This window comes from Diadema antillarum, unplaced genomic scaffold (assembly GCF_040938485.1).
Source record: "Diadema antillarum isolate AM-2024a unplaced genomic scaffold, OU_Dant_1.0 seq00001551_RagTag, whole genome shotgun sequence".
In the NCBI taxonomy this organism is placed as follows: domain Eukaryota; kingdom Metazoa; phylum Echinodermata; class Echinoidea; order Diadematoida; family Diadematidae; genus Diadema; species Diadema antillarum.
In genome coordinates this window covers 334862-349655 of record NW_027272280.1, presented here as the reverse complement: position 1 = coordinate 349655, position 14794 = coordinate 334862, and the positions used below count along the sequence as shown (strand labels likewise).

Here is a 14794-nt window from a genome sequence, read left to right as displayed (position 1 = left end):
AGAGTCACATCAATCTGACTAGACTTTACATGCAGAGTCACATCAACCTGACTTGACTTTCAAGCAGAGAAACATCAAACTGACTAGACTTTATATGCAGAGTCACATCGAACTGACTTGACTTTACATGCAGAGTCACATCAAACTGACTTGACTTTCAAGCAGAGTCACATCAAACTGACTTGACTTTCATGTTTAAGAAAAAGGGGCTTCTTCATTGATTTTGTATGTCAGGAGTTCACTGATCTTATTGCTTGTGGTAGTGATGTATTGTTCTCTAAAAATGGGATGTGAATACTTATTTTGTAAAGGATACATAAAAGCATACTTCTGTGGTCAGTATTATTATTTTTTCCTCTTTTTGTTCAGTGAAGGAGCTACAACAACAAGTAATTATGAGAGATTACACTCCAGAGTTGCAATATTTTGTTGCTGAAAACTTGGAGAGCCAGATGCTCCCCCCCCAAAAAAAAAAGAAAAGAAAAAATAATAAAAAGCAAAATAAATAATAAAAAGCAAAAAAAAAATAAAAATTGGATTACAACATTAGTGATATCTCATTCGGGACAAGGTTGTTGTTTTGGAGAAAAAAAAAAGACCCTGAATGCTTCCACATATTCTTGGCTTATTGATCAAACCCCAAATGCTCTACAAAAGAAAGCAAATGTGTGGATATCAGTATAAAATGTATTCCTTTGATTGCCCCTTCAATAGCCTTAGCATTCTGTGAACTAATCTTTAAACAGGTTATTGCCACAACCTCATAAGAATTTCTCTTTAATGAAGAGTGGAGGTAATTTGAGAGATTCATAGGCAGCAGGTTACCCCAATGACCTTTTTTTTTTTTTTTTTTTGCATAATGACAACAGGAAATTCAAACTTGTATCATTCTTGAATCACATCCAAATCCTAGCTAGTGGTATGATTTGTTTTTGTCATTGTTTCATTTTTTTTTTTTTTGTAAATAGTGTCTTGCGTAGCATAGACCACAAAGGCTCGGTAAGAAATGACTCATAGCAGAATTGCTCAAACCAAAAGCGACACGCACATCATCTTGCCAACAAGCGTGCACTTGCCCCATCAAATTCACACATGTACCTTTTTTTTTTTTTTGCCCTCCACATGCACTATTCCCAAAATATTCTTTTGTAGAATTGTGGTTGAGATGAAAGTTCATAGCTCTGATAATTGTAAGCGAATAAAGGCGTGCAAATATGCACGGCTTGTTTCATTGAGCTCTTTTGATCAGATTCAGAACTGAGGGAAAACAAAAATGTAATGAAGGAATTTCACATACGTTTCACTACAACACCAGCCGAACATGCACAGGTGCCGAGTATTGCTACTTAAGTTCTGTGAAGCTACAGAGGGTGTATTTGTTTTTTTACATACCTGTAGAAATGTATGATTGTTAGAGATACCTTTAGAGGTCGACTACCATGCTCAATTAGTGCTTTGAATGATGACATATTCAAGAACATTGAGTATAGTCAAGACACAAAAAAGGGGAACACCCTAGAAAAAAAATGCACAGACAAATCACCTATCAAGCACAAATCATTTGTTTTTTGTATGGTTTTATTTTTTATTTTTTGTGGTATCACTTTAAGTTGCATGTACCTGTTTGGTGCCCTGTAGTTTACCACTTGTGTGTCTGTTTCCTTCAAGAATGATGTATGTGTTTTTGCACACATGCATTTCACACTTACTATGCATGATGTGAGATTTTACAGAATGATTTTACTGTCTTTTAGAGCGGTAAAGTAATTAGTTTGTTTATATGCATACATCTGTTGTGTAGATCAATCAAATTAAAGGGAAAGTCTCTACAAAATAATTTTGGATTCTGCCATTGCAGAAAGGTAAATGCAACCCCCAGAGAAAGTTTGAGGACAGATTGGACACTCCATACAAAAATGTTACAAAGCTTTTGATAATTTCATGCGCTTCCTTCTCGAGATGGGAACACCACAGCAAGTTGTGATATTGTGATGTCACAAAAGTAGAATGATGCCAAAGAGCTTACAGAGTTAATTTCACAAATCTTCGTCTTTTAATGAAAAGCACATAACTTGACCTGTAAGGAAGTAGCAGGTGCTTGTATGTAAGCAACCATGGGATTGATGACTTTTAGTCCCCTCCAAAGGAATAGGTAATGATTATAAAGTGCCTCGGCTCCAGAGCACAAACTTCTGCCAGGGGCTTGAACTGAGGACCTCACAATTGAAGGTCCATGGTTTTATCCACAAAGCCACAGCAGCTCCCCACATATGGTGACATCTTGAGGCAAATATCACTTTTCATGTACCTTCTGTAGGATCTACACTGTAGATCAAATGCTCTTTTGACGTCCTAGAAACATGAAGTTTTGTAAAATGTCCTGTATATCGTTCTGCCCCTGTGACATCACAAATTGCAGCAGAGTTCCCATGTACAGAGAGCAGCTCATGGAATTAACCAGTGAAAACTTCTGACAATTCAAGCTTTGAAACAGATTGTTCAATTTTCCTAAAACCTACACTGAGTGTTTGACTTACTTTCTGCATTAGTAGATCCACAATGTGTTTTGGGGACACTTCCCCTTTAAAAGTATCAATTATGTTGTAGGATGTGGTCATTACTACCGGGAGAATGCTTGTTGGTGAAAACTGCTTCCTTTTTCACTCTTGGCTCCATGATTATGGAGTGATGGAGCGACAGCCGACAATTTAAGAATTCACCAGGAAACCGATTTCTATTTCTCGCTTATCAATTGTTACTACCAGTCAGCTTGTCAAAAGTTACAGACAAATTTATATCACTTTCGGTGAACTCACAGAAAGCCTTTCGAGTAATTGAGTCAAAAAGACTGGATTAAAGTGGCTACATGTGACATTTTATCATCAGTTGTACATCGCTAAGATATGACCGAGGATGTTTGTACAGAGTCACATCTTACAGATGCAATATTTCTGTTTTCTTGGCGCCGTCATATCTCTGCCTGTCATTATATGACTTCTCAAAAGTGAGGATTATTATGCCAGTTTCTTGCAATTTTTGTGTGCAAATACAAAAAAAAAGAGTTCATCTCAGCATGAGATAGCTGCTTCCAAAAACCTCTAGATTCTACTTCCCTTGGTGGAGAGGGTCGTAAGGATGGTGGTTTTCCCAACAAGCAGCGTTCCTTCGCACATCACCCATAATATGATAGATGCGTGGGGAAAAGTTTGCAATAACATCTCAGAATGTTGGTGAGCCATCTGATGTGGTGTTCAGTTGGCACCTTGAAGTAGTGGTAAAAAAATGTTGTGCTCACACAAAAGTACAACAACCTTCTTGTGGTTGAGTCCTCATTTAGTTCATGTGGTGATACGGTATAACTACTTGTACTTTGTCACTCTTCTTACAAGTTGCAGAGGACATGGTAACAATATACATCCTCCAACAAAGAGAGAGGATGTTGATTGGATTCAAACAAATCTAAAAAAAATTTGTCCTCAGCCAAAAATGTGCCCAAGTATTCCCTACACACTTCTTTACAGTGACCTCAAAAAGTTGACTGTTTTAAAGTCTCCATAGTACACCATGTTAGATGCACCACTGACATTCAGATGATCGTAATCTAGCTCAAGCTTGTCCAACTTCTAGCTTTTCCCTTGGAAGGTTAATAATATGCCTGCAATTTAATATCAAATTTTGTTGAACTGTATTCCTAATCTCAGTCAGTGCATGCTCGCCCAATTAAATTGCATCGGAAAATACAGAACCTCCTACAGAATGAGGTTTTGCACAATGTTTCAGCATGCAAACTTGGAAGTTTTATTTTACCTTGTTAAAACGTACTGTAATAAATCACTTTAGCAATGCCCTTATCAGTGTAATAACACTTTCTCTTCAATAAACTTAATGTATTTTTGTTGTTGTTCTTTGCTTCACTTTCTTTTCTCTAACACAACTTGCCATTGATGCCAATGGCAAATCCTCTCTAATCTTTCTCATATTGTATTCCATGCATCTAATATGCTCATTTATGAATCACGAATCACACTTTGTTATTTCTGTATGTTGGATGACGTTCTCATCCTCACATTGAATTACTCACAAATGTATTTGAAATTATGCAATCTAATCAATACCATCATGATTTCCTCTTCGAATTCTAACTTCTCTAACCAATTTCACATTCATTGTATTTTTCTCATGAATCACCACATACTCATTGCATCAACAATTCTTTTTTTCCTTCTCACCTTTTTCCCATTATTTTCATTCCTATCTTTCTTTGGCTATGTCTGTGTACATATGCACATTTCTTTCCTGTACACGCACCTGTTTTCTTGATTCCTGATTTCTCCCTCGACATTATGCTCAACCCAATCTCTTCCCTACATTCTCTTTGTTCATCTATTCTTCCATGTTACCTCTCTTTTTCTCTACCTCACATATCCACTTCTGTTTTCATATGTCTGTCCTCTCATTCCTCCATTCATCAATTTATTTACCATTCTACTTGTTCATGTATTCATCTCTCACTTTCTTTCTCTCTATCTCTCACTGCAATGTTCTTTTCAACTACCACTTTTATTTACCACCACCACCACTTCCACCAATGCCACCTAATCGTCCCTTCCTTGGCGACGCCCCTCCCTCTTTAACCCCTCTTACATCTACATCTCCGCATCTTCCGACCTCCTCCTCCTCCGTTCCTTGGATGCGGGACGAGTAGGCACCAGCAAGATCGAGGAGCTAGGGGAGGCCACAGGCAAGCTGTGCATGGACGAGATGACCAAGAGCCACGTGGGCTCCACCATGCGGACGCCATCCCTCCAGGAGGAGCTGGAGAGGAGACCGAGCAAGCGCTACAACCTGGACAACTTCACCTTCCTCAAGGTCCTGGGCAAAGGCAGCTTTGGCAAGGTCGGTCCTCATCGGAGGGAGCTTCTTCTTCTTGTCACCATGGTGATGAGAATGGGTTGGAATGGGAGAGTTAGAGTGAATGAAAGTTGATTGTCCCTTGTTTCAGTTTAGACAATACCGCAATATCTGAGTTTAGCACTTTGATGACCTTCCAGCTTTAATTACTTGTGGAGTTTCTTACGATATGCCTCCTGTTTTGTTATCGTGCCTGAGATGGGAGAAGGGTAAGCCAGGGAAACTTAAAAGTCAATTACACTTTTTTGCTGGCATTGCTTATGTAATTGAATTCATGTAAAGCTCTTTAAAGAAAAACTTTCCAATGTGTACCCCAATGCTAACATTATAGAACTAATAAGTGGCAAGAATATTGCTACTTAATTTGGTTAGACTCTGAGTAATCTCTGTATACATTGAAAGTTTCTATTGAAGAGTGTTCGCCTAGTTTTGCGTGATTGATGTTTTTAAAGCACCGTGCATGCAAGGAAAATGTAAGAAATCAAGACAGAAATGATGCCAACATATGAATGTTGGATATATATCACATAATGCATGGAATCTGAGAATAAAATGCTAGGAGTAACCTGGAGCTTCAGTTAGATAAGTGGCAGAAAAAGAAAAGGAGGAAGCAAATTGTAAATTAATAAGTTATTCTTGAGTCTATTCTTGAGTTATTCTCAATTTCAGTGAATGCTAACATATCAAGTCTGCAGAAAAAAACAAACGCGAAAAACTGACAAAAAAACTGAAATCTTATCAGAGGAGCTGAAATCAATCCTGCTATGACTGCTCTTCATGCATTGCTCATGAGACCCTGAATATAGAATCATTCCAATGTCTAACCTGAGTGTCCCTCACCCCCCCCCCCCCCCTTCTTCAATCTCCGGTCCCCGGCAGGTCATGCTAGCGGAGCGGAAGGGGACGGACGAGGTGTATGCCGTCAAGGTCCTCAAGAAGCACGCCATCATCCAGGACGACGACGTCGAGTGCACCATGACAGAGAAGCGAGTCCTGGTGCTGGCCAACCGCCACCCGTTCCTCACATCGCTACATTCCTGCTTCCAGACCAAGGTGAGCAAAGAAAAAAAAACCCTCCATAATACAGTCTAATTTTCTCCTCGACTTAAGCCCCCGCACACTATACGATCAGACCGGTCGCATGACACTTGGGCATACGACCAGTCGCACAACTCGACACCGCACACTAAAAGATCGGATCGCACAACTAGGCTTATGACCATTATGGCGCCAGTACATTTTACCAGCGAGTATAGAAGCGTATGCAGTGCACATTGCATGCGCTCTTATACTCTTCGCATATCATGATTTGCTGAAAGCCCACGACCAGTCGTGGAAATTTGACACATCAAATCTCTACGACTGGCACTAAGACCTAAGACTGGAAACTGGCTAGGCTGGTGATGTCACACTTCTGGTCGTAAGGTCATACGACCGGTCTGATCACACAGTGTAAGACGGGCTTTACCTACTTTCTTCCTCTTTTATTTTCCAACTTTTCCTTACAGCCCAACGGTCCTTTTCAGGAACACGTCACTTCCCTTTCTTTACATTTTTTTTTCTTTTCTTTTTTTTACAGGGACTAGTTAGGCTAGTGGGATTGCTTTGAATGTTTCTCAGGGAAGGTATGTTTGTTTAAGTACCTGCTTTCCGCATCTTTGTTGGAGGTTCATCCAGTGAAGATATGAATATCCTCTGGTTTTAACACGTTCCTTCCACAGTTCTCCAAGAAGCTTCAATGCCCCAAAACGAGATTCTTTTTGCCTGTCCACAGAGAATGGACAGGTTGGTAATCTGCCTGTGCGAAAGTGGTCAAGCAGTATGTGTTTTCCCTTTTCATTGTCAACTGCATGTGCCATCGAACAATGCAAAATATCGATTGGATGTGAGATATGAATAGAGCATGCGCTAGAGTCGCCAATTCTTCGTTATACGCTACAAGGGCACCCAAATTGGGTAAGCAAGCGTCAATATCTAGTGGGCCCAGCCTCGATTTCTACATACATCTTCAGAAGAATTTTGCAGCAAAACAAACACACTATTATGTTGGAAAAGGTTAATTATGCCAAAAAAAGAATGCAGTCCTATGACAGAAAAGAACAGATAATGATAGCAGAAGCACTAATCTTTGTAGTAAATTAATTTTCGAATCACCGTAATACTAACAAATGTAAATTTATGCCGCGAATGCACACTCTAGTGTACATTTTGGAAACCAGGTTCCAGTCGATGAGTTGATGCTACAGGAAACTGGTATACCAGGTTCCAAGAAGGAACGGGATAGAATCCTTGCATCATCGACCATTGCTATGACGTCAGTGGTAGGGGCTGTTTGACCAAGCCTTCCTACTAAAGCAGGAGAAACAGAAATGAAAAGAGTGTGTTTGATCAACATCACATTCACAACTCACTCAGTAGGGCTAGTAGGGCTAGAGGGATTACTTTGAGCGTTTCTCAGTGAAGGTTTGTTTGAAGAAGCACCTGTATTCCATGTCTTTGATGGAGCTTCAGCCAGTGAAGATATGAATGTTTTCTTGTCATACAAATGCCAGGCATTTTGTCCCAATATTTTACACATACTCTGCTTTGGAAGGGGACACACATTCTGCTTGAAATTTGAACTGTTCTGTAGGAGGAGCATGTGTAGTCCGCTGGAGGAGGGCCTCCAGAGAGAGCCCTTAGGGTAGTACCTTCACCTCTCATTTTATGCAAAGCTCAGGAGGTGATGAGGGGGAGGAGAGTGGAAGAAAGCCCCAATATTTGGGGATGGGGCTTGCCAAGTAGGGGGTCCTCTTCCTAACTTTGCTCAAGATGCATCTCATGAGTCAACGTAGGAGGAAAGGAGACCAGATGGCCCACGTGGTATCACGTCCAATCTAAGACTCGTGCAATTCCCAGTGGTGCGGCTGCCGATGCCAGATTTATGGAAATAGACCTTCCCTTCCCTCTCCCCACCCCCCCCCCACCCCCATGCCAAGAGGCAAAGCACACTGCAACATGCAACACTTAGGGGCATCTTAGTTGACTGCATTGATGTGTGTGTTGTAGCTGTTGTTTTAAGAGTTTTCTCCTTCCTTTTTTTTGGGGGGGGGGGGAGGAGGGTGGGGTGCTAACTAGTGCCAACAAGAAGACCCACATCACCCCTTGTACAGAGCAGGGGCAAACACTCGGTGAAGCGGTCAGTCAGACGAGAATTTGTGGATAGTCCCCACCTTTCATGGTTCATCCACATTAAAAGACATAATGCGGAAAGGTCAGCAAGAGATATCTGTCATACATTATTCAAAAAGAGGAGGGAAAAAATGGCAAAACAATATAATGAACACAGACTGCAACTAAGAGATTTGTGAGTGAGCAAATGCCTACGTAGCCCATAAATATCTCCTCATGCATTAATTTTACACCGACAGAGACATTCTTTCTTTTTCTTTTTTGGTGATGGTAATTGGATGGTTATTCATATTTAGCAAAGAAGAATCTGCTTTCTTCCACAAAACATGCCAAGAGTAACACCTAAAAGTTGAAGTGAGTTACTGTGATTACACCTGGTCAAATAAATTAAAAGCAATGTATCAGTGTCTACAGATGAATTTTTAAAAGAAGAGAACCATGTCACTGGAATGAGCTTTCTTTTCGTGTTTGTTTTTGGAGAATGAAGTATTGTCTCTTTGAAAGATTTTAATTTGACAAAATCTATCAACAATGATTTAGCTTTGTTCCATCACTTATAATTGATACTTAAAGTTTAAATAGGTAAAATTTGACCAAAATACTGTCACGGAAATCAGCAAATGTCTTCTCGATGTAGCAAGTCTGAAGAGCCGGCTCGGAGATCTGTTGATGACATGTTTTCATGATATTTTGAAGCATGGAGAGAGAGAGAGAGAAGGAGGGGAAAAAAATTGGGAGAGCATTATGTCCAGGAGGGCAAGAACTGGTTCATGTTTGATAATTTGCAGTGGTGTAATGTGTCCTCTATTTTGTGGATCCCTCAGTCTGGCCTGATAATGCTGTCTGATTAACTAGTTCAATCAAGGAAAAGGACTCCCCAGCGGTACCAGAATCTAGCCTGAAGATTGTGTTCCACATACCTTGTCTTCTTCTTCTTCTTCTTGTTATCAAGCCAGTTATCTCTGTTCCTCTTCAATTTAATCGTAACCCCCCCCCCCCCACCGCCATCTCTTGGAGTGTTGACATTTAATGTGCCATAGCTCCCTCTAGAGGTGTGGGTCGGTGGAACTTGAGCCAACTGTGCAAACACGCTGCCGCAGCGAGTGCGCGACGATGCTCCTCTTTCGCAAACCCACAAGGAGGTGTTTGCACGCTCTTCGGACGGCGGGGATGCTCAGAGGAGAACGGTGTCTGAATGCGGCGCATCTCCACAAGTGCTTCAAAATGTGGGGGTGCTGGTTGGCGAGCTCCCCCCCTCCTCCAGAGGATACCACCTTTGCATACCAGTCATTTCACATTGGGTGTCAGTTCTAGTTACTTTCATTTCAGCCTATATTTGCGTGTTCTGTTTTGTGTCATTTTTTTTTTCCGTTTCAGCATGGGTTTGAGATGGGCAGAGATGTAATTTTGTCCTCTTGCCCTGCAGTTGTAGTATACCAGGTTAAGAATGTATTCAAAATTAATCTTCTGGAGACCACCCGTCTGAAATTCCTTAGACTTTGTATATGCTCGCGCAGTTAACAGATGTTTCTCTATTGATGGCAAAGTGACAAACCATCCCATGAGACTTTTTTTTTGGAGAAGAGTGTTTCTACAAGCAGAAAGCAGATTGCATGTAAGACTTGTTGCTATGCCAGACAAGCCTTTTGGGGAAGGGGGGGGGGAGGGGTAAGATTATATCAGCTTCGGATCATCATCTAGTTTTCATAGTAGCTGTTATTAATTTTCAGCTGCAAAAGACTGGTTTATTCATGGATTCAAATTCTTTAATTGTTTTTCTAACATTCCTCTTGGATTCCTGGCAATGAGCTAGTAGTTTAATTTTTTCCCATACATTTGAATACTTTGGAGTCCTGCATGTTTATATCAAATCTTGCTATGCTGGGCAGGCACTCCAACTGTCAGAAACAACCTTTGCTCTGAAAGTGTCTGTGTGGAACTTAAATGTGGTCTGTTGTTGTAAATGCTTTATGTAAGAGAGGGGCCTGTGATTGTCAAAGCCTGTAAACTGAGGAATTAAAAATCAGTGCCACACATTCACTTACAGAGTCATGGCCCCATTGCAGCATTCTCTGCACCACCCTCTCTTTCATGCTCTGCCCTCCTCCAGTTCCATGGGGTGTCGGCATCGCCGTGGAGCGGAACGCTGTAGCCCCTCTTAGTCACGGCGAGAATCGAGAATTAAAATGTGCACCAGGGGATCGAGGAAAGCTCACAAACGCCCTTAGACAGCAAAAAGATGCTACAAAAGTAGAACACACCGTAGTCACATTGGCCAACTGCAAACTGCTGCCAGAAAGTGATGCTGCCGATTTGTCCAATCCTAACCGCCGTTTGAGCCCTCCTGACGGCTGTATACAAAAGACGAATGCCCATATACCAGTCCCCACACTCATGGCATTTTGCCCTGTCACTTTCTAATTGATTTGCCTCCAATTGCCTTTTGTCCTCTCAATCCACAAGGGTGAAATATATGTCGAGAGAGGCTTTTAATCTATTTGATGCTCTGTGTTCCATCAAGTAGACTTAAAAATTTAGAACCCTGCAGCGATGTTTGAATAATACATCTGGGCGAAGACAACAATGTCTTCACAGTTTTTCCTATACCATTTCTCTACCCCCTCCCCCATCAATGCTTGAGGCATTTTATGTATGGGTAGTCCATCTGTCTTTTGAAACACCTCAGACCTTTTCAACTCTGTATCTTTAAAAATAAATGCAGGGAAGATTTCTCCTGCTATTTGGAAACAATATGTTTTGTCGGGTGTGGATAAACATGTCACACTTCAGTCCAGTTTTCAAGGGGGGGGGGTGAGGATCAGAGTCAGAGGTCAATGAAAGCTTGTCAAAAAAAGTTGCCATTTGTCTTGTGTCATTGCAGCCCGTGATATTTAGAAGTATGTGATTGGAAGGAAATGGTATAGCTGTAAGTATAACTCAGTCAGACCGCAGTGCCCTAGTTAATGAGGCATACATGCACATTTTACTTACAAGTCTCGTTCAGCTAACATGCGCTCAGAGTGTGCAACATGAGATTTGGCGAGATTTTCTAGAGGGTCAACAAAAAAGCAAGCAATTGATCAGGTGACAAACTTAGTGTCACTTAGTATGTGGATAAATAGTCATATGAGATTTCACTCTTTATTTCCATTTGAACTTTTTCAAGTTTGCATGTCATTGTATAAATCTACATTTCATTGAAGGTAGATGTAAAATACTTACTTTGGAGTGAAGGGCGTTTGACATATGATATAGCCACATGTTGCTGGCTCCTGACCCTTTTTCGAGCTAAGGATATTCGTAAGTCGAATTTTTTGACAGATGATAAGTTAATGGATTGTGGAAATTTGATGATCTTGTTAAAATGAAAGGATATGTCTTTTCTAAATATGTGATGATATTTAGTGTTGAAATCACAAGATTTTCGTTTTGAACAGCCAGAAAGCAACACAGCACGTATGCATATGAGGTGCATGCACGGACTCCTCTTCCATATAGCATAGAAATGTGTGGAGCTCAACGCATGCACAAGCGCGCAGGGAAAAGAAGGTGCCTGGCCGCGCTCGCCTGATCACCCGACTCACTTGCGATGACTTTCCAGCTGCCTGCCCACCCACCCACTGCTGCGGTTCACGCCATGCCTGGCCCACTGGCGCATGGCTTGGCACCCTGGTCATGGCTGGCGCAGCCGGTCCAGCATGACAAACGGGGGTAAGGCTCCTAGATGTTATGTGGGAGCGTGATTCGCACAGGCTACTGTGAACGCGTACGGAGATGGTGTACAGTCTGACGAGGCTTTACAGGAAACAGGTCCCAGATGCGTATATGACAGCACTCCCCCATGCGCTGTTGCCATGTTGACATGAGCTAAAGTTTTGCTAGCTCCTGACCCTTTTAAGAGCTAACCTTGTAATCTGTTATATAATTTAATGAATGCATACTTCAAGGGAGTGAAAAATTGGTATGACGATTGTCTGAAAGCTTTTATCTAGACCCTAGAGGCAGACACCTGAGTGACATAAAAATTATCATAATCTGGCATTGGTTTTGGTCCTAATTTTCACATTTTCTAAGTTGATTATCTCATTTCAATGTAATTCTGACCCTGCTAAATTTCTCTTCACCCCCAAAACATTGTTTGCCAAAGAAATCCTGTGATATCTGGAGAGCAAATTACGATTTCCTTGAACCATGCTCTAGCTCATTATGTATGCAAGTCATCTTGCGTTCATGCATAAAAGATTGGAAAATAGAGCACTTTTCTGTGTGCTGCAGTCTGACTGATCTAGGGATATATATGCATGAAGCAATAAAGGTGAAAGGTCAAAGTTTATCATCGGTTACTGTGAAACATGATATATTTGCGGCATGAATTTTTCGCGAATTGGAGGCGACGTCCTTTTTCGTGGCATGAAATTTTTGCGAATTGCCACTGGCGTTCAATGCATTTCATGTGCATTTTTAATTTCGCAAATCTTGGCACTCGCGAAATTCGCGAAATTAAAATGCACGTGAACATTCCTCATTTTACAGTATCAAACCTTTGCCTAATATATCACTGTTCAGTTGTGACTCTTGTAAAGAATTTGATAGTGGCAAATTGATTGTGGAGATGTCTTTGAAAGAATTTGTGTTATTGATTTTAGTAATTTTTGGTGAAATATCACAATTTCTTGGTGAGATATGAAATATAAAGAAAGTTCATTCTGCATTGTTATTTTGAAACTAAAACTGACCAGCTGAGAATGTCTTCCTGTTGTCTGAGCACTATTTGTTGTATAATTATATTCAGTTTACAAACATGAACGATATTTATGATGTTGATGTGGAGTGACCAGGAGCATTCATAATCTTCTGACAGCAATAAACTTCAAGTCTCTTTGCTGTTCTCTCATCCTACATTTCATTATAAATGTTGAATTTTGACATGGTAGAAATTTTGATGAATTTCAGACTCTATTGAACAAGCACTGACATTCATTAGAACTTGCAAATGATTATGTGAGATACCTGGTATTAACTCGTAGAGAATGAGTCCTGAGTGTACTCGGGCAAGTGTGTATGGAAAATGTATATGTATTTTGTAGCAAAATCAGCCCGTCCTCAGTGGGCTAATGCCTATGGAAGATATGTACAGAAATTTGCACTTGGAGAATCATAAATGTATGAAGTTTTCTGAAATTTACCTGTGCAAAAAGAGGAAATAGATTATAGAGTTTCTACTTTTACAGTGTATACCTTTCTGATAATGTTGGTCATGCAAAATATATTTTGATATACTCCTGGGCAAAATCTGATGTACAAGAAGCAGAGAAGTTAGGCATTTGTGTAAAAAAATGATTTGCTCAAATTTTCCATCAATTCTCATTGCGTTTTATTCAAATTTTCACATTAGGTCTCTTATCTAGCTTGTTGTTTTTCACACACCTACCAATGTTCATTTCTGTGCAAAGGCTGTTCATTTTTCATTTGTATTTGTCTGCAATTTTTTTCTCCTCCTAACATCTCTTTGATTCATTTCTATTAATCTGTAACAACATATAGGAAAAAAATTGTAATAAAATCATATTGACCATGAATTAGTATGCCTATCATTGGTAAAATGCCAGAAAGTCATGCCTCAAATCAACTCTTTTTGTTTCTTTCATTGTCGTTTCTCTGCAGGACCGATTATTTTTTGTTATGGAGTATGTCAACGGTGGTGATCTAATGTTCCAAATCCAGAGGGCCCGGAAATTCAACGAGCCGCGGGCCCGCTTCTATGCCGCCGAAGTCACGTTAGCATTAATGTTCCTTCATCGACACGGTGTAATATACAGGTGAGCCAAGGCATTCTGTTTGTGTAGATTAAGATAAAGATTAATCCTTCAGTGCATAGTTTAATTGGAGAAAGGTTAGATATAGATGAAACTGGCTGAATTCATCAAAATAGTGCAAATATCAGAAATAAATTCAGAAATCTGCTACCTTGAGAGAAATACAGGGACTCTAATCTTCTTAAGTGTGTTGCCAGTTTAAAAAATCAGTTGTTGATAAGGATGTAAGAGGCGTAATAAGATTTAGCAACCAAACAAATAATTATATACGAGCAGCAAAGGTCTCGAATAAAAACAATTATTAACTTTAACTTTAGTGCAAGACATGATAGAATAATGATGTAGTTCCTAGTCAAATGATTGGTTGATAGCATTCATATGACCAGGCATTTATTTTGCTTAACATGCAATTTTGCTTATGACCAGTCATTAGCAAAGCATAATGACCGGTCGTTAGCATTTTCAAGTCACAGTGGTTACTTGGAGAGATTTCATTGTTTTACTTTATGCTCGCAATGAGAGTGAATATCAAACGACAAGGATCTGTGTCATTGCTATTTTGTTTATAAAGCAAAAAAATACACATCATTTTGTTTAGTCATTAGTATAAGTGCCCACTCTCAGTACCTTCAAAACAGTCCAAATGCTCTTTTAATAGCTATTGCCCTGGGCATGTTAGACTATTCATTTGTATTATTTGCATGCTGGCAATAGATTGTTAACATTGATTTTAAAAGATAGAAACAGCATAAGCTAGAAAAATGTGTTACAGAAGGTATGCTTGGATAAATTGACTCTGGTTCTGAAACCTATGCCGATGTTATTGTTGCTTTACAGCTTGTTGTCGCAAGGTGTTTATACACTCATCTTCATCACTACCATCTTTCCACTATCTC

At 40.1% G+C, this 14794-nt stretch overlaps 1 protein-coding gene across 1 annotated transcript in view; it reads left to right on the top strand.

Annotated features, from left to right (window-relative positions):
* Window positions 1–14794, top strand: part of LOC139710657 (calcium-independent protein kinase C-like) — a 139164-nt gene that overhangs the window by 117891 nt on the left and 6479 nt on the right. Inside the window, 3 exon segments of the mRNA XM_071622580.1 lie at window positions 4706–4896; window positions 5791–5964; window positions 13747–13901. Of these exon segments, the coding sequence (XP_071478681.1) occupies window positions 4706–4896; window positions 5791–5964; window positions 13747–13901 (520 nt within the window).